This window comes from Lampetra fluviatilis, chromosome 11 (assembly GCF_964198595.1).
Source record: "Lampetra fluviatilis chromosome 11, kcLamFluv1.1, whole genome shotgun sequence".
Classification (NCBI taxonomy): domain Eukaryota; kingdom Metazoa; phylum Chordata; class Hyperoartia; order Petromyzontiformes; family Petromyzontidae; genus Lampetra; species Lampetra fluviatilis.
Window position 1 is genome coordinate 6,805,744 of NC_136285.1, and position 20,509 is coordinate 6,826,252.

The window sequence follows — 20,509 nt, forward strand, 5'->3', positions numbered from 1 at the left end:
CAAGATTTGGCTACCATAAGTGCGCACGTGATAAGCCACTTCATTTATGGTCAGGTCGCTTCTGAAAAAGAGCTACATAGCTCAATGGGCCACAGTTGTGCCTTTTGAAGAGTTAATTACAGAATGTTGGATCTGGTCCCTTAACCTTGGAGTAAAAAAAAAAAAGTCTCTTGTCATTGACGAACACAAAGCATGGTCTGACACTCATGAAAAACACACGTGTGTGGATTCTTGAGTGCTCCCCTTTGGTGGAAATAGCATTCCTCCAACGTACATTAAAACATACTCGAAGGAATCCGCCTAACATCTCAATCAAGGTCCTCCTGGAAGTTCTGAAGACTCATCGAGGCTTTTCTGATTTTTTTTATTCAACTATTTCAAAAAACATAAAGTTTTTTCTGAATCAACTAATCAAGATTTGTTGATTCTGAAAATATGGGCAGCATGTGCCAACTGTTGGCCTAAAACTAACAATCGCTGACCCGACCGTAGTTCAGCGTTAAATAGGAAGAAAGTTGTAAAGTTAAGGTTTTGAAATGCAAGGTTCATACACACACGTGCATGACATTAACGGTCAAAACCTCTTGTGTTTTACAACAATGCAGAAGTTTGAGCACTGTGCTCCAATCATGACCACCTGGGTCAAATTCCTGGCCACACACGACCCTGGTGACAATTTCTATCAAACCCTGGCCTCTCGGCTTCCTCGTGGCCAACTTGATCTAAAAGAAGTTCTCTCGACAAGTGTGGACATCATGGGACCTCTTTTGCCAGTACCAAAATATACTAATAGGGGTTTTCCCCTTTTTTCTGGCAACAAAACTGATACCTTTTGCAAGGAATCATGCTTACATTAACCACAATACTTGCAGTCAAATGCAAACAAAAAACAATACTCTGATAATTTATGCATTGTCTTTGAAACTGATTGGTCCACACCAGAGACAGCTTTCTTTGGCGCCTCGTCTCATATGGCGTCATCTGGTCGAACACCACATGAGACTAGGCTCCAAAGAAAGCTGTCTCTGGTGTGGACCAATCAGTTTCAAAGACAATGCAGAAATTATCAGAGTATTGTTTTTTGTTTGCATTTGACTGCAAGTATTGTGGTTAATGTAAGCATGATTCCTTGCAAAAGGTATCAGTTTTGTTGCCAGAAAAAAGGGGAAAACCCCTATAAGTGTGGACATCAGAACTTGTGGTTCTGGCTCCAACGTCAGAGCGGCCCTCAACAGATGCCCGCTAACGTTTGCCTGTCAGCGTTGTGCGTGTGTACAACGCATGCAGTTTCAAGATTAGTTTGCAGTTTTATACGCTAGGTGTTAACCCCGATGTAATAACATGGGGTGTGAAACTCTAATACATTACAACTGAACAGATGCTTATTTCCAATGATACATTTACAAAGTGTAAACTTGGGTCACGTAAAAACATTTCTATGCCGGCATGAAAATGTGCTAAACACTTTTTCTCCACACCGTTGCTCTTGTCTGTCCGGAATATATTACGACTATTCTCTGTGGTATCAGCTGCGTGTGTGAACTATCGTGAGATTTGGTTGAGTACGTATAACATGAATGTGTGCGAGTGTAAACTGGCCTTGTATTCTTGTGTGCGTGCATCCACGTGTGCATATGCATGTGTTGATGTGCGTGCCTTTTGGGCAGCGGTGGTGCAGTGATGTGAGCAATGAAATATTAACCAGACGATCTGCATGCCATTCCCAGCCAGGGATAACATCAGTGGCAAATGGTGTCTGGGCCTCCCCGAAATTGAATCGATACTAAATGAGTATATGATGCAATGTACATACACAGCACCAGGATGACAAAGTTGGCAAATATGTTATGCTAGAGGCACATCTGCTTCTTGCACTATGGGTACGCATAACAGCACTTACCCCAACAGTGTAGTTATAAAAGTGGAGCTTTGTGTGTCTGAGAGCGATTGCGTGCATGTGTGTCTATGCTTGCAAAACGTGGAGCCATTTAAAGCAACATCTATGCCGGTTTGGAACATTCAGGCTGGCCTGCCTACGATCCATCCTGGGTTTAACCACACTGCATTGTGCGAGGAGCTCAAAGATCTAGACACAGTCCCATCAGTGAGCTCCTCTGGCAAGCGAGGATGCATTAGCTGGGTCATGTTGCCTGCATGCCCAGCCACTGAATGCCCAAGCAGCTTCTGTTTGGCCAGATAGATTGGGCTACATGGGCGTGACACGGGCTACTGAAGAGATAGCCTGATGTGGTACAGAAGGATATGGAGGTGATTGGACTTGCTGATGACCGATACCAGCGGTGTCAAGATCGGCCTGTGAGCGGCACTCACAATGGGCAGAGCCCCGGGAAATTAAAACACAAGTTGGCACAGTCGGGAGCACAGGTGGTACATCTGCCAGTCATCTTAGTCAGTCTATCCATGGCACCAGGGTCTGTTCTGTGAATTCCTGTCGGTGAGCCTTCGACACTTCAGATGGCCTCACGGTGCACCTAGCCTGGCACAAGTTGCCGTGGTGACATCACCGCCACTTAGTGGCCACCGACCCCTTTGTGTGCTGTACCGGCCTTCATAGGTGCTCGCTAACGTTACTTGTCCCAACAGTCTGTTAAGGCTATACGGGGGATCTTCATCTTTTTTTGTGTGCATGCATAACACGTGTCTGTCCTGTGACCTTTTGACAGTGAGCCATCGACACTTCACGTGATGGCCTCACAGTGCACCGCATGCACCTAGCACAAGAGCTGTGGTCAGATCACCGTCACTTAGTGGTGAATAGCGCTCGTTTGTTTAGCACGTTGGTTTCCGCAGACACTCGTTAGCCAAGCGTAGTCTTCCGGGTTAGGCCATGAGTTAGAAAATGTTCTCGTGCTTTTTCCATGCACGATTATGGGCATCTTCAACTCCTGAAGAGAAACTCCTGAAGTTGCCCGCAGGAGGGCGGGACGAAAGCTTGAGAGAAGAGACGGTGGAGGTGCTCGTAGCAGTGCGTGGCAAAACCTTGAGAGCATTTCTGAAAGATGCTCGCGGTAGAGTGCGGCATGTACTTAGGCATCTTCAGCTCCTGAAGATAGCCGCAATAGTGTGTGGCGCAAGCTTGCGAGAAGAATTTCCCAAGGTACCCAGAGCAGTGTGCGACATGTACTTGCACATCTTCAACTCCTGAAGACGTCGACTGTAGGGCCTGGCGAAATCTTGAGAGAAGAAATGCTCAAATGTTCAACATGTGGCCTGAATCACAACACCACACTTGGTTTGTTGTTGTTGTTGTTTCTGCGCTGTGAACATGTGTGCATTCACGTGCAGAAGACCATACTTGGTTTGTTGTTGTTGATCTGTGAACACGTGTGCACTCACACGTGGAAGACCATACTCGATTTGCTGTTGCTGCTACTATGTGAACACGTGCATTCACCCACTCTTGGTTTGTTGTCGTCGTTGTTGCTGCTGCAATGTGAATGCACAAGCAGTCACGCACGGAAGACCACACTTTGTTTGTTGTTGTTGCTATGTGAAAGAGCGAGCAATCACGCGCGCACGTGGAGACGCAACGCCGGCGCTTACGAGCGCTACGAGTGCTTGAGCGCGACCGCCTGCCGCTCCACGGGGCTGAAGTGCAGCACAGCGGCGATGGCGTTGAGCGCATGCTGCCTCCCGCGCGCGTCGCCCAGCGTCAGGTAGCGGTAGACCACGTTCTTCAGGTACTCGAGGCTAGCACCGTCGCGGCCACGCTCACGCGCCCGCTCGTCCAGCATGGCGCGCAGGCTCTGCACCTCCTGAAGGGCGATGGGAGTAGGGAGGGGTAATGCGCGTGCACGTGTGAGAATACGATACCCAGTGTGTGCGTCTTGTGCGTTCGTGGGGAGCGATAGTGTAGCGGTTAGCGTGCTGCGCTACGAACCCGGCGACCCGAGTTCGATTCCCGCTCATGGCCAATACCAGTGACGATTATCTGAACTGGTCCTGGGCCTCCTCTAGGTTAGCTCGGCCTCAAATGAGTACTTGGTGCGATGTGTAAACATAGCCACCTCCTCTCGTGTGCCATGCAGGCATGGATAGGTGCTCGCTAACAGCACTTGCCCCAAAAGTCTGCTAGGGCTAATATTCGTGGGATATTTGTGTGAGCATTTACCTGTTGGTGCTTCTCTTGAGCCGTAGCTATCTCCTCCCTGAGAGCCCTCACACTCCTTTCCAGGTCTCTCTTCTCTCGACGCAGCGTGGCCATCTCCACCTCCCTAAAGCGCACGCACGACAAGAGTTGCTTTGCGTGGTTGCCGATGCGGTCGCGCGTTGTTGAGGGTCAAGGCGTCGGCTGCTGTGGTTGCATGTGCATCACGGTATGGATGCACATTTGGTTACGTGCAGGGCTGCATTATGGGCATTGAACTGTTCTAGGCTCCCACATCAATGCTCCTTGGCCTTCACCAACCCGAACTAACCCGTGCTACCCACACGGCATAGGGAGGGCTCTCATGTAGCAGTCGGGTTGCCAGAGGGCTGTACATGTGTGCTGTGTATGTTAACATGATTGTATGGTTTGAAGGCATGCTGCATGCTACTGGATATCAGAGCAGTGTTGATATACATGAGGTATGTGAGTGCTCGAGTTGTACAATTGCACGATGCTATGTTAGTACATGTACACATGAAGCAAGTACGTGTGATGTACAGGATGTGAATTATATAGTTGTCTGTATATATAGGTTGTAATGTGGTTTAGTAGTAAATCATTGAAGGTGGAGGAGTCTTGTGAAGGACGCTACTGGGCAGTTGGAGACAGTCACTATCCAGCAACAACGGAGGGCCAGTCATCTCAGTCAATCAACCCATGGCACCTGGGTCTGTCCCGTGGCCTCCTGCAAGCGGGCGTTCGACACTTCACATGGCCTTAACGTGCACATAGCCTGGCACAACCATCGTGGTGACGTCACCGCCACTTAGTGGCGAATGGCGGTTGTTGTTGTTACAGGTTGTAATTTGTAGCAATATCATCATGTGCGGTGTGCAACCTATAGTTGTCTATGCTTTATGCATGGTTTGTATGTGTGCTGCATGCTTCGTCAATGTTCTCAGTATATGTGGCCATGTTTCTATACGAGCTGTAAGCTAACCATGGTTGCTTACGCACTATGCATGTTCATTGTGTATTGAACTGCAACCCCTGTCCTGTTTCTGTGGGTGCTGTGTTCATGCCGTGTCTGTGTGTGCTGCATCCTTGCTGTGTCTGTATCTGCTGTGTCCATGTTGTGTCTGTGTGTGTGGTGCCTCTACTGTGGCTGTGGGTGCTGCATCCACGATGCGACAGTGGGTGCTGTGTCCATGCTGCGACTGCGTGCTGTGTTCATGCCGTGTCTGTGTGTGCTGCATCCTTGCTGTGTCTGTATCTGCTGTGTCTGTGTGTGTGGTGCCTCCACTGTGGCTGTGGGTGCTGCGTCCACGATGCGACAGTGGGTGCTGTGCTGAGCTCTCACCGCCGGGACAGCTGCTCTACGTAGTGCAGCAGCATGGCCTGGCTGTGGGCCGGTAGCTCCAATGCTTCGTGCGAGAACCCTGCCGCGGACACCTCCTGCCCGTCAACACCGCCCTCCGCCGGCCTGCAGCCCAGACAATGGCCATTGAACAGCATTCACTGCTTAAAACACATCACACTTGGACAAGGTGTTCATTCCTGCTGCATTGACCTATGAGATAATTTCTCCCATAAATGAAGATATTTTATTTTTCATTTCAATTTCGTAGCACTGCCATTACGTAAGATGTCCGACTCTTGCGAATAATATCAGAGTGTTATTTAAAAAGATTGTATTTATCGTAGATTGTGTGCTTTGGTAATCCATTAACAGGCATTTACATGACTCAGTGACAATTTGTAAGAAAACAGACCTGCCTACTCTCATGACGGGCTTTTGCACGCCTGTTATCCAACCATCTGGAGAGGCAAGATCGAGGTATGATCATGGCCAAAGCCACTGATGGCAACACAACTCGCCAATGCTTTATAGCTTTGGCCAGATCCCTCAGCTGCTGTGCAGTAGACACGCGACCTCCAATGTCGGCCCTAACAGTGTCCCGGCATCTACTCCGAGGTCTTTCCCTAAGTCACTGGACGTGTGGCGACCACTCCGATTGGAGGTAACGATTGGTGAATCACGAAAATGAGTGAAACGCTCAGCTTTGAAACTCTCCACTACAGCTGGACCCAGGTGAGATGTTAGGGGCGCCATGGTGGCACGATGGTAAACAGGAGGTCCTTGGGTTCAATCCCAACCATGACACCTGTATATTTGGAGTTTGCATGTTCTCTCAGTGGGCGTGTGGATTCTTCTCTGGGTCCTCCGATTTTTCCCTCCACACTTAGAGTGCCTGCTATAAATTTCCAAATGATGATGAGCCGCTTCGTTGAGCTATCATTTGTGGCCGGGTCGCTTCTGAAAAAGATCCAAATAGCTCAGTGACCTTACCTGGTAGAAAAAAATATATTTAGTAAATAGGTGCCACTGGGCCCGCGGGGCCTCACCCGTGGTTTGACGCCGTCACGTGGGGTTCGGCACGGCCCCCCGCGGCCTGCGCCGCGGCCCGGAGCGCGTGGATCTCGTGCTCGCGCTCCGCCAGCAGGGCGAGCGAGCGGTCACGCTGCCGGTGCATCTCGCTCTCCAGCGCCAGCACTCGCTCATGAAACGCCGCCTCGGCGAGGTCGCGCTCGCGCTGCCCATGCTGGCGCTCGCGAGCGCCGTCCGCGCGCAGCTCCTCCACCTCCCGCCGATGCCGCCCCACTAGCTCCTGTGGAGGCACGGGGAGGTGAGCTTCACGGTGTGTTTATGTGTGTGTGTACGTGTGTGTGTGTGTGTAGGGGAGCGGTAGTGTAGCGGTTAGCGAGCTACACTACGAACCTGGCGACCCGGGTTCGATTCCCGCTCACGGCAAACACCGGTGACGATTATCTGAACCGGTCCTGGGCCTCCCTTAGGTCGACTCAGCCTCAAATGAGTACCTGGTGCGGTGTGTAAACATCGCCGCTAGGGAGACAAAGGCGGTCGGGCGTGGTGCTGGCCACCCACCCCCTCGTGTACCGTTCCGGCCTTCATAGGTGCTCGCTAACAGCACTTGTCCCTACAGTCTGTTAAGGCTATACGGGGGATCTTTGTTGATCTTTGTGTGCATGAGAATGTGGGGAGTGGTAGCGTAGCGGTTGGCGCGCTGCGCTATTAACCTGGCGACACAAGTTCGATTCCTGCTCACGGCCAACACCAGTGACGATTATCTGAAACAGGTCTAAGGCCTCACTTAGGTCGGTTTGCATAGATGCTTGCAAACAGAACTTGCCCTGACAGTATGTCGAATCTACATGGGGGAATCTTTGTCTTTGGTGTGGGAGTGGTGATACAATGGATCATACAAAGCACTGTGAACCTGGCGACTAGAGTAGGATTCCTGGCCAGGGCTAACATCAATGACAAGTGGTATCAGAAGTTAACCATAGCTCCCCATAGGTCAGCCAGTGGAATTTACTTCTGAAAATCACGTTACCGTGATCTTTATGTTTATGGTATGAACAAAACACCCACAACAACCGCCATTCGCCACTATGTAGCGGTGACGTCACCACGGCGCTTGTGCCAGGCTATGTGCACATTGAGGCCACATGAAGTGTCGAATGCCCGCTGGCAGGAGGTCACGGGGCAGACCCAAGTGTCATGGGTCGACTGACTGAGATGACTGGCCGATGCACCACTTGTGCCCCCTACTGTGCCAACTTGCTGTGTTTTAGTCACCCGGCGCTCCGCTTGTTGTTGTGAGCGTCGCTCCTCTGCCCAGTAGCGTCCTTCATGAGCCTCCTCCACAGAGGACGATCTTGACAACGCTGTTCCAAGTCCACTCAGCTCCACATCCTCTTGTACCACATCACTCCATCTCTTCTCTCGCCTGTGCCACGCCCATTTAGCCCCCTCTATCCGGCAGAACAAAAGCTGTTTAGGCACGAGATAGCGGGGCATGCGGGCTACATGACCCAGCCAACGCAGCCTTGCCTGCCGGAGGAGCTCACCGATGGGGACTAATCCAGCCTGGTTAATCCCAGGATGGATCGTAGGCAGGCCAGCCTAAGTTTCTAAGCGGCGAAGATGTTCCATTAGGGGGGTCCACGTTTCGCAAGCATAGAGAAGGAAGGGCATGACTGTGGCCAAGAAGACCTGAAGCTTCATGTGGAGCGTTACGCAACTGATGAAAAGATAATACCGCTCGACTGATTCGGAGTGAGACCTCTGCTGTCAAACCGGAGCCGGTCATGAGCACAATGCCCAGGTATGGGAAACTCTACACTCTCTCCAAAACTGCCCCATCGCCAAATGGGAGTTGTGGGGGTGGAGTGTATGATGGTAAAAAATACCCAGACAGGTGCTTAGTTTTGGTGGGGCTGATGGTAAGGCCCCACCTCTTAGTGGTACGCTCCAGGTTCAGCTGCAGCGCCTCCAACTCCTCCTCTGAGTAAGCAGCAATGACCAAATCATCGGCATACATAACATAAGTTGACCAGTAGGGAGCCATCCCTTGACTGCACCACCATGACCCCCCCTGATTAGAGATTTGACGTGGTGAAGTCGGCGCCTGCACCCACCCACCCACCCCTACCTGGCAGTGAGAGCGCAGGGCGGCGTACCGCTCGCTCAGCTCCGCCAGCTGCCGCCCCAGCTCGGCGACCTCGCTCTTGTCACCGAGAGAGCGGCCCCAGCCGCGCGTCGAGGTGCCGCGCAGCCTCCGCGCCGCCTCCTGGAGGCCCAGGACGGACGCCTTCTCGCAGTCGGTGAGCGGGTGCTGCATGGCGTCGTCGGCGTCGTTGTTGGCGTCCTCGTCGTCAGCGCTGCCGCCGCCGTCATCGCCGTCGACGCTTTTCATGCCGGTGTTGGCGGCGCGGTCGTGGCCGCGTGCCGACGCGAGGAGGGCCTGCACCCTGGCGAGCTCCTGCTCCAGCGAGGCGACGTCCGGGTGCCGCGCGGATTGTGCCCCTCCGTGGCCAACAGCTTTCAACGCCCGTCCTGCAGCGGGGAAACAGCCCCTTTGAGCCGGAATTGAGGGGGCCGTTTGGCTCAGATGACAAGAGCACCGGGCTGGCACCACTGAGATCCTGGGTTTAAAGCTAGGCAGCCACCCATAATTAAACCAGATTCTCAACCGTAAAAAGTTGATGGTCTTAGCCGAATCAGCAACAAGTACGCAAAAAAATACATTTTGGGTTTTGACATAGATTGATAAAGTTCCAGCTCTGAGAATTGACAATATTGGTTTGACTGTCATGTGACAAACATCTATAACGGAAGGCACACAGAAACGTGCAACCACGGGGAGAACATGCAAACTCCAAAATACAGGCGTCAGGGTTAGGATCGAACCCACGACCTCCTGTATACCAGGCGAGGTAATTAACACCTCGCCCCCATGGCTCCCACTTCCGAAATCTCATTAAATCTGGTGCATTCGCGATCATTTGGTTATAGCCCTGGAAGCACAATAAGACCAGAAACAATACCACAGTAAACAATTCACCCGAACCTGAACCGAGCAACGATCCATCGGCATCAGTCGACGAAATGTCCGCAGAACCTCCAGTGGACGACGCTGCAGGCTCCTCCGCCTTCACTCCACACGCGGGCTCGGCATCACGGAGCGACGCGCTGCCGCTAGTGCTGGCGAGCGCGGCAGCGAGGGCAGCGTTCTGCTGCGCCAGGCGGGAGACGGAGTCGCGCAGGCGGGCGGCCGTCTCCTGGTCGCGCTGGCGCTCGCGCGCCGTCGCACCCAGCGCCGCCGAGATCTCGCCGATCCGCTCCTCCAGTCCCGCGGCGCGCTCCTCGCTGCACCCGGCACGCGCCCGCAGCGCGGCCTCGGCCTCCAGCGCCTGCAGCAGAGGTCGCAAACGGGTTTTGATTCCTTACCCGTACCCGGCCGCACCAGGGTCGCAAACGGGTACCCGTACCCTACCCGATACCCGGCTACCCGTACCCGGCCGGGTATCGGGTACGGGTACCCGATTGCGACCTCTGGGATGAAGCCATGTTGCAGGCGTGGGTTGGTTGATTCTAGGAACTTGAATTGTGAGAAGAGACAAGACGTTGGGAAATGAGTGACAAACGGTCACTCACCAGTGACTCACGGCCTACCCGTACCCGGCCGCACCAGGGTCGCAAACGGGTACCCGTACCCGGCCGGGTACGGGTAGCCGGGTATCGGGTAGGGTACGGGTATCGGGTACCCGATTGCGACCTCTGGCCTGCAGCCACCACCAGGGGAATACGAGAGCATGAGAGCACCAAATAGACGCATTTGTTTTGAAAAACAAAAATGCAATGCAAAACAAAAGATTTTACTGTATGTATGTATATCGAATTTACTTTGTACCGTACGTAACCAACCATGCTAATCGGTCAAGCGTCGAAATGTGACCTGCAGTGTAAATGGCAACACCGCAGGTCACGCGTAGCGGGATAAAGTGTGGGTACTCCCACCTCTTCCAAAATGTCTAGCCAGGGTGGAAGAGTTGGCCAAAAATACCCTGTAGAGGAGCTCTCTGTAGCTCCCTGTGTCGTGAGCAAGACATTTCAAGGCTGCAAACTTAACAATACGCGACTGCATCTCATAACTTTCGTTGCCCAGTGGACGTGTTTGTGGATGCCCCCTTCAAGATTCAAGTTAGTTTAGTTTAACCAGTTGAGAACTTAGGAGAACAGGATAATCTCATTTGCAAGAGTGACACGGGGCATGAAGACTACTAGTACGAGGCATTGATTGTTATGCATAATCCCAATTATGCAGTAATTTCTACATAATTTTCTAATTTGGCAAAGTTGGACCCTGACACTGGCACACAATGACCTACTCTTGTCAGGGGATCTTTCATGTCCAGTGTGAATTGGATGGTGATTATTATTATTATTACGGTTCCTACAACCGCAGTAAAAATCAGAGCAGCCTGCTGGATTTGAACCTCGACTACAAGCGGCCAATGCACGACCACGGGGCCATGTCATCGCTCATTCGTCGATTAGTTATTGTGCAGGATATGACAAAAGTTTGTATTTTACAGGCCACACATCCTCGGTAACGTGCCCTGTGATGTATATTATGAGTTACAAGCTTCATTAATTAGAAATAAGACCAGGCATGACTCCATGCTCTGACGTGACATTAACCCTCTGAGCCACCCAGCTACTCTGTAGATTCCGGTTTTAGCCGACATACAAAAAAATACTTAACATGTAATTGATCAACCATCCTAAGCAGGACCCTCCTGAGAGAGTCTTGAGACTGATGAGGCTCTCTTGGACCAATGAATGAAGCTCTACTGTGGTTCGCGTTTGTTCCACATGCGGCCGGCTGGTACCTGAGTCGCTTGCAGTTGCAGCTGCGCTCCAAAGCGGGCGGCCTCCTCTCCCGCCTGTTTGCGCGCCCGCTCCTCGGCGGACACGGCGCGTCTCAGCTGCTCCTCGGACTGCGTGAGCTGCGCCCGCGTGGCCTCCAGCTCCCGCTCGAGCCGTGAGAGAGTGGCTCGGTGTGACGCCACCTCCTCCGAGCCCACGCTCGCCTGCGTAGCGGGCGCACATCCGGATAAACGCCCAGGAATTTGTTCGAGCAATAACTACGACGGTTACGGTTGACCGACAGAGGGTCGTAACGCAGAGAGGTCCGCGTCCATCTCGATCTGGCATAGCCAGGGGTGATTGAGGCCTGCTCGCTGGACACGCTTCAAATCGCCACTTGGCATCACTCCGCACCTTGACGTGACACCTAGCCGTAGGGGGGGGGACATGGATTGGCATGTCAACCGGCGTTGGCAAACACACGGCCACTTACCAAGTAGAATGACACGTGCCTTTAACCCAGCACTTCGGTGACATAGGTTGATGGAAATGTAGATTTGCACAACAGCCAACAGTGCTGGGCTACAAGGTGGTCAGGAGACATCAGTACAGCAAATGAGTTTGTCAATCCATCTGTGTGGACCCTCGAGTGTTGTCCATCCATATGCATGGTGGTCTTTCTCCAAATACTCAAATCAGCACAAGGCAGTGCTCATCTCCAGTGATTAAACTGATCCAAAATTCAGTCGCAGATCAAATTAACATACGAGTTTTGGCCAAATACTCCGATACAGGATGGCCTATTCTTGCAAATGACATTACAGGGTTTTTAATTGACACTTTTAAGCATAAAATAGGCTTCGTTAAATTCCCTTTACAGCTAAAAGCAAAAGTGACTCCCTGCTCAGTCAAGCAATCTGGCGGTGCGCATCCCCACTGGCTGTCCTGATGCAGCGATGGGAATTCCACGTAACTACCAGGGCCAGACACATGACAGTAAAACCACCATTGAGTGTTACTCACGCTATCGACTCCCAGAGGGCTGGCGAGTCAAGTCAGGGACCGCTACTCAGAACGGGCAGCACGGGGAATCGAACCGTCGGTTCGCACCTGTGCGGACTTGGCCTCTTCAAGGGCGGCCTCCTTGTTGTTGGAGCGGGCACGCTCCTCCGCCAGAAGCCTCTGCAGCTCGCGAAGCATGGCGCCATGGTCAGCCTGCTCCTGAAGACCGCACGCAGCAAACAGCACAGCACACAGCGACGTCAGCATAGCACTGGGGTAGCGGCGCCGCCACACTTAAGAATGGTTCCCAGCAGTTACTGGTTAGATAACAGGAAGAATGCATGAACTTAACCCCACACTTCATCACGCATACGAGTTCTGCTACACTATGGTTATATTACCATCTACGCAATTGCAGGCTACTGATTCAGTACGAAGCGTACTATACTCTTAGGTTTTTTCGGGAAAGTCACATAGGTAAAAATTTTAATTAATAAAAGTAAAGTAAATAAAAAAATTCCTAGCAGCAGCCTCAGCCGCACCAACTTCACAATAATAATACAAAACTCCGATCCAGGTGCCTACCTTGGCTCCTCCCCCTCTCAACCAGTATATATACAAGGACGGGTCTCTTAGAATTTCTCTTACTTGATACAGCAATCATGCTGTGACGGTTCCACCTGAAGACGGAAGCTTGTGTTGCCTCCGAAAAGTCGTGATTTGAATTTTACTTTTATTAATTTTAATTTTTACCTACGTGACTTTACCGAAAAAAACCTAAGAGTATGAATCCTTGCAGTCACGAAAGCTTCAAATCTAGAACGAAGCGTACTGTTCGAGCGCTACTGTCTACTCAAAGGTTCTGTCATCAGGACAATCAGCAGTTATGTCACCTTGCTGAAGGGAGTTCAATGGGGGCTCAAAAATACCGTGAAGCTTTTGTGAGCGTCTCTTCGCCATATCTAAAAACTCCTGGGGGTGTCTGGACATCCCCTACTGCCGCACGGGAGGCTGTGCCCCTGACTCTGACGGGCAAGAGGCATCTCGCACAGCGCCCTTCACAATTCGCTCGCACCCGAAACGAATGCGGCAGCCGTCCCTCGCACGAACCTGCTCCCTCTCCCGCTGTTGAGCCAGCACGCGGGCGCGAGCCTCGGCAAGCTGCTCGGCGAGCCTCCGCGCCTCGTTCGCCTGCCGCGCACGCTCCTCCTCCGCCCGCCCGCTCGCATCTTCCATCTCCTGCACACGCAGAGGCGCAGCCGACAGAGAAAGTCAAAGTGGTTCCCACGTCAAGCTAAACAACGTGGAAGGATCCGTTTCAAAGCCTACAGGGTGCTAACTGCAGTCAAGTGCAAGCACGAATTGTCATACAGCAAAAGTCAACCGATTTCAGGGGAAAGTTCGTACTTAACTCCGCCAAATACAGTTCAGGGCTTGGAATAATTTGTCTGCTCGGATTGCATTGAAGATGGGGTGATGTTATGCACTCCTACACGCACTGTGAATTAGAAATTGTATGTTCCTATGGTGATGGCGAGTCTGTTCGTGGAACAACCACTTTTCACTCACTAAAATGTGGTGCCCAATGATATCGTGAGATTAATGGATTTTCAAACCTCCAACTGGGATTTTCTAATGTGAATCGTGAATGTGAATGGCGGTCCAACTATTACGTTACACAGCCAGATAATTGTTAAACGATGCGAAATGATCAAATAAAGTCTTAACTAGAATGATGTATCATAATATGTGACCAACTGCTTTACAAAATTACATGCGAATGGATGCGATAACAAGGGTGAAGGAGTTGGAATGAAATGAAGATTGCTGTCGTTAATCTACCCGCGCGAGGTCACATTGACATCATGTCCTTTCGGCTTCCGTCTCTGACCTGGCGCAAGCGTCTCTTCTCAGCCTGGTAGGCGGCCTCCATGCGAGACTTCTCCTGTGTGACCGTGGCCAGTGCGGATGTCAGAGTGGTCAGATGCGACTGCTCTAACTCGCCAGCGCCTACGATTGCACACAGACATACGAAACAGACCAATAATAGTGACGGAATAGTTTGAGTTCCCCGATGCGTTTTTGGGTTGTACCGCGTGTTGTTCGGCATGACATCCGACATTTCGCTCCACCTACTGGGAGCTTCTAAATATTCAGTTACTGGAGAAACATCATAAAGTTTAAAATATCTACACTTAGTCAAAGCTGGTTGCCTGGATACAAACCCTGAATATCAATGGTGCCAAACCAGTGGAGGTGGTTTGCACAGCCCGGATTCTAATCTGGGTTGCTCGGCTCATAGTGCAGTGCATCAATCATGACGTAATCACCCACACATACAGACGAAGATCTCCTATACAGCCAGGCAGAAAGTTTAGAGCAAGTGCTGTTAACGAGCACTTCAGGCCAACATAGCACATGATGTGGTGGTGGTGGTGGCCAGCTTTTTTGTGATGTTCACACACCATGAGCGTAGGTGTAAGTGCCCCCAAGGGGCCGTCCATAAATGACATCACACGATTTTTGACCCCCCCCCCCTCGTCACGCGGCGTCACAAAAAGTCAGACCCCCCCCCTAAAATATGACGTCACAAAGCTCTGCCCCCCCCCCCAAAAAAAAAACATGCTTCAAATCGCTTTAAACTATTGTCATTGTAGTGCGTATTTTATGTGGCACTGCACTCTAATGTTGTAGAAGAAAACATTTATTAAAAAGTCTATTAATTAAGTACAACGTGTTGTCCATATTTATTTAAAGTTGTGCATTTTGATGTGACGTCACACATCGTCACAAATGTATGACCCCCCCCCCCCCCCCCAGGTGCGTGACATCATTTATGGACAGCACCTAACATCTCCAGATACCAATTTTGGCTAAAATTTTTACCGGTGTCAACAAGCTCAACATACACTGTAAAAGCCACTACCCAACCACAAACGCGCACACACACACACCAATATGCAAATTCACACTCACGAGTATCATCATTTTCTTCATTCCCAGAGCCCACGGACTCTTCCTTTCCATTGGTCCTTTCGCCACCTCTGTCCACGGACGTGCTCGATTCCGAAGCTCCACCCGCACAGGAGGCTTCTCCCAGACCCGTGGTGCTGCCGTCCGTGCCGCAGCTCGCCCCCGTCTCCCCACTGTCACCCGTCTCGGTGCTCCCGTCGCTTCGCACCGACAGCCCGTCCTCGCTGCCCGCGTCTGTTGGTCAGGACGGCAACTTTAACGTCTGTGATTTGACCCCCACCCCCCCCCACCCCCCCCCCCCGAGAGCCAAGACTTATGACGGAGTGGCAGTCAAGGAATAGAACGTATCTTAGAGAATGTCGACCATAAAGATGGAGCAATGGTGTGAGGTGATTACATTGTAGGCTTGTGAGAGATGGCAATGGTTTGGGAAGGTTTTCATCCAGTAGCGGATTAATCCTGGCAGACGATGATGATTATTTGACCATTAAGAGTTTGTCTTTTGAAAAGGAGACTTCAAGTAATTACAATTTGCATAAAGACGGATTATTATAGTGTGATACAATTTTGTCTGTTTTTATGAAGTATGAGATTTAGCCAAGGACACTGGGCTACATGATGTTACTGGGATTATTGTTCTTTTGTTTCCACCACCCTATTATATTCCAATTGTGCAAATGGGGTATTGTCACCAGAAGAAGGAATTCCAGTTGGACCACTGACAATGAGCACAGCAACACCATGTAATGTGATTTAATGGCCCCAGAAGATTGTCACGGAATTATTTCTGAAGTCACTTTATCCACACTCGGGTTACACTCTAATTTGTCGCATGCCAGTCAAACTGAGATTTTGAGTCCTCAGTGCTATAGTACACCAAAGGGAAAACTAAATTTAGCATGAAGCTTTCTTGTATTGTCATGCATGAATGGGAAGCATTGACTCACTACACTTGATAAGCTGAATTTATCTAAGATGACTGAAATTGAGATTCGTATCTCAGAAATCCTGGTGTGGTGTTCTGACATGGGATTAGCAATCTAAGTCACAAGGCTCCTTCAACATTACAGGCCCTTGTATGCAAATACTCTTCTGTAATGATTCTTGGTAAAATGTCCAGATGGCTATAGAAACCACGCCATCAACTCCATACAGACCGGCTCTAAGAGTGAGTGTCCTAACCACTAAACCACAGATTGTATTGGAAGGATTTAAATATGAATCTCGGCACTGTGGTGATGAGCACTGCATCTCGCCGCTTTAATGTTCTGACGGCATAGCAAGCAAACCCTGCATCCGTCTGCATATGCAGACCACATGCAACCTCACGTTTGGACTTACGCAAGGGAAACGGACGCACTTACTGAAGGGAGCCGAGGGCGCTTGGGAGCGCTGGCGAGCGCGCTGGGAAGCGCTGAGTGCTGTGAGCGATGCCTCCAGCGCCTCCTTCTCCTTCGCCAGGCCGCGGTAGGCACGCACCACATCACGCAGCCGTGTCTGGTAGCGCTCCAGCTGCCCCCGTTGGTTGTCGACCAGCTCCTGCAGCTGGCGTCGGTTCATCGGAGCTGCACCACCTCCCGTGCCGCCCCCAGAACCCCCGACCAGGCTGGCCGCCAGCTTGTCCATCCTGACCCGCTGGCGCCTGGCAGCCAAGCAGACGGAACCAGGCACTCTTCACTGCTTTATCTGCGAGAGGAAAAAGGGTTCGCTTGTGACCTGAAATGCTGAAACAAAAGTGGTGACGCTGCCTCAATAGCCGTTTGGCTGAGCTGTGCCACACAAAGCCTTGCTCCAACACTCTGCCAGTTTACAGCATTCTGTGCAAAATTCCACAGTATTATATTTGTAAATATGACACACAGCCTTAACTCTCACCCTCACGTGCCATCCATTGTCAACTGCCATCCACGAACCAATCGCCAACTTCTTTACCTTACAGGACAATGTGGTGACATTCTCAAACGAACCCATATGTCCCTTCCGCCTAAACTGCACAGGGTTTGGTCAGCATTGCTCTCTTCACAGTTAGAGAACCAAGAACAAGATCTTGCCACTACTGCCACTGCAATACTTGCACCCGTATGACCAGTCTCATCTTGGTGTACGTGACCAAGGGAACATTTTCACGCGAGACGTGACTTTACATGTTGACCAAAACCAATGTGCTATACTGCATCTCCTGCCAGAAAATATCCTGTTCACGGATGCAGGTGAAACACAAAGATAATTCTGGCAGACTCTTCATTGACAACCTCGCTAAACCAGTCAGTAGAACGTTTAATATGCACAGGACGTGATCTGACCATGTCCAACTATATTATCTCACAATCACAGGCGAGCCCTCTTGAGGTTCAAAACCAACATACATCATAGCGTTCAAGCAAGACTTAAGCTCTGCTAACCTCTGCTAACCTGTACAGTCCCACCTCTGACATTACCAACCACCTAACCCTACCTACTACCAGTAAGGCCCTTACTCTTTAGACCTTAACACGGTCTAAACGTACAAACACTGTATACCTTTTCGCTCAGTAACAATACAAAATGTTATTACTTGCTTAAATCCGTTGTGTACAGTGTATAAATACAAATTCGCATTACAGTATATGGTTTGCATATTACATGTTGCACTTTCATACACACGATTATTTACATACCATTGACAATCAGTTGCGTACAGGTACACGGCATGATTATGAACATCCTGTGCACATAGACTACACAAAGACCCCCCGGTGTAGCCTTCACAGACTGTAGGGGCAAGTGCTGTTAGCGAGTAGCACCTATGAAGGCCGGCACGGCACACGAGGTGGATGGCCCGTACCACACCCGGCCGCCTTTGTCTCCCCAGTGGCGATGCTTACTACGCACCGCATAAGGTACTCGTTTGAGGGTCAGTCAACCTAGGGGAGGCCCTGGGCCGGTTCAGATAATCGTCACCGGTGTTGATAGCCATGAACAGGAATCGAACTCTGTTCCCCAGGTTCGTAGCGCAGCGCGCTAACCATTGCACCACCGCTCCCCACACGCACACACGGCGCACTAACCACTGCACCACCGCTCCCCACACACGCACACAGTGCGCTAACCACTGCACCACCGCTCCCCACACGCACAGCGCGCTAACCGCTGCACCACCGCTCCCCACACTCACGCACACAACCAGACTACTGTGCATGGGTTACAACTAACACTTCACTTAAAGTAAACATAAACACACATTCACATGAATACTGTACTACAGTACAGTACAGTATATGCATATCCCCATATATCAGACGTTACAGGCTGTGGGGCTACAACGTGGTCAGTGCAGCACAACTCCACTGTTGGTGTGTACTCCTAGGCTCCCACGTCGATGTTGCCCGCACTGACCAGCGTGGTTGAGGTACGTAGGTCAGGAAGGGCACCGCGTGTGTGCAGGCCCTCATCCAGCAGTGGAGAGATCAAAGGCTGCTGCTGCTGCTGCTACTAACGCGGTCATGGCGTGCTGTGATTTTTAGACACGCCGCATAGCACCGCCGTGCCAGTACCAAGCATGTAGAGCGCGGGGCCGAGTGGCAAATGACGGAGATTCTACATTCCAGTGCCGGGGCCAAGTACATCCCCAACACCGTCCGGCAGCCGATTTTTGACGATAACGCCGAACTTTAATGAGTCACCAGTTGACGGAAACCACGGGCATTATACACACCTACTGAACGGTGATTGTACGTTAACTTTAACGTTGTATTTGTTGTTATTATGGTGAAAACCCCTAAACAGTCGAGACATTTAAAGCGGATAACGAAGCGGCGTTACCTTGAGCTGTGATAGAGGCCGACGATCGGCGTTACATTCCCTAGAGCGCATAAGGCGAGCTCGCCTTCTGATTGGTCAGAGAGGCGCGTGTCCGGCTCGGGCGTGTTACATCCGATTGGACAAGACCGAGAGACGTGACGCCTGAGTAGCCAATCAGAGCAAGGGGATCGATGATCCAGCGCGCGTGTGCACTGAGAAAAACAATGGGGGGGATTGTGGGGGGGGGGGCGTGGTGGGGGGTGGTTGGTGGTGGGGGGACGTGGTGGGTGGAGGTGGGGGTGGTGGGGGGGGACGTAGTGGGGGTGGTGGGGGGGAATGTGGTGGAGGGGTGGAGGTGGGGGGACGTGGGGGGTGGTTGGGGGTGCTGGGGAAGTGGGGGGGACGTGGTGGGGGGGGGACGTGGTGGGGGGTGGTTGGTGGTGGGGGGACGTGGTGGGGGGTGGTTGGTGGTGGGGGGACGTGGTGGGTGGAGGTGGGGGTGGTGGGGGGGGACGTAGTGGGGGTGGTGGGGGGGAATGTGGTGGAGGTGGGGGGACGTGGGGGGTGGTTGGGGGTGCTGGGGAAGTGGGGGGGACGTGGTGGGTGGGGGGGGGCGTGGTGGGGGGTGGTTGGTGGTGGGGGGACGTGGTGGGGGGTGGTTGGTGGTGGGGGGACGTGGTGGGTGGAGGTGGGGGTGGTGGGGGGGGGACGTAGTGGGGGTGGTGGGGGGGAATGTGGTGGAGGGGTGGAGGTGGGGGGACGTGGGGGGTGGTTGGGGGTGCTGGGGAAGTGGGGGGGACGTGGTGGGGGGGGGACGTGGTGGGGGAGGGGACGTGGTGGGGGGGACGTGGGACTGCTGGGGGGTGCTGGGGAGGTGGTGGAGATGGGGGTGGTGGGGGGTGGTGGGGAGGGGGACGTGGTGGGAGGTGGGGGGTGGTGGGGAGGGGGGACGTGGAGGGTGGTAGGGGGTGGTGGGGAGGGGGACGTGGTGGGACGTGGGGGAGCAGCGAGATGCAATGGGAGCACGTGGCACTTAAACTCCAACTGGAGACCGCACGTGTCACTTATTACTCACTTCACATTTTTCAAGTTTCAAGAGTCACAAACGTTGCAGTGTATATATTCAGACTGTAACTATTGTCTTATGCCATAACGCAGGGCGTCAAGTTACACATGGTTAATAATAATGACGGGTGTGGCGGCGATTGAATGGAACTCTCGCGAGATAAAACGTCGACCGGGGATGATGGGAGCGATGTAATCTCGTGTGCAGGTGCCATGTGACAAAACTCAGGATCGCGAGAGATGGCTGCAGTTGTAGGAGAGGCCTTCATCCAGCAGTGGATTGACCATGGGTGATGGGGATGACATGGTTTTGCTTTGTGTAAAATACAGTAGACCGTACA

At 51.9% G+C, this 20,509-nt stretch overlaps 1 protein-coding gene across 2 annotated transcripts; it reads right to left on the reverse strand.

Moving 5' to 3' along the window:
• Positions 1 to 1,091: 1,091 nt before the first annotated feature.
• On the reverse strand, positions 1,092 to 19,168 carry GCC1 (GRIP and coiled-coil domain containing 1). 2 transcript variants are annotated; one of them, XM_078860856.1, is made up of 13 exons: positions 19,125 to 19,168; positions 16,688 to 17,009; positions 15,327 to 15,557; positions 14,242 to 14,360; positions 13,461 to 13,589; positions 12,459 to 12,569; positions 11,372 to 11,572; positions 9,547 to 9,889; positions 8,629 to 9,032; positions 6,518 to 6,780; positions 5,472 to 5,594; positions 4,133 to 4,235; positions 1,092 to 3,776 (listed from the first exon to the last, which is right to left on the reverse strand). In XM_078860856.1, exons 2-13 carry the CDS (start codon positions 16,947 to 16,949, stop codon positions 3,570 to 3,572), a joined length of 2,496 nt encoding a protein of 831 aa, XP_078716982.1. In that variant the 5' UTR covers positions 16,950 to 17,009; positions 19,125 to 19,168; the 3' UTR covers positions 1,092 to 3,569. The 2 variants fall into 2 exon arrangements, with proteins under 2 accessions (XP_078716982.1, XP_078716983.1); XM_078860857.1 differs by having other exon boundaries at positions 18,699 to 19,160.
• Between the last annotated feature and the right edge of the window lie 1,341 nt (positions 19,169 to 20,509).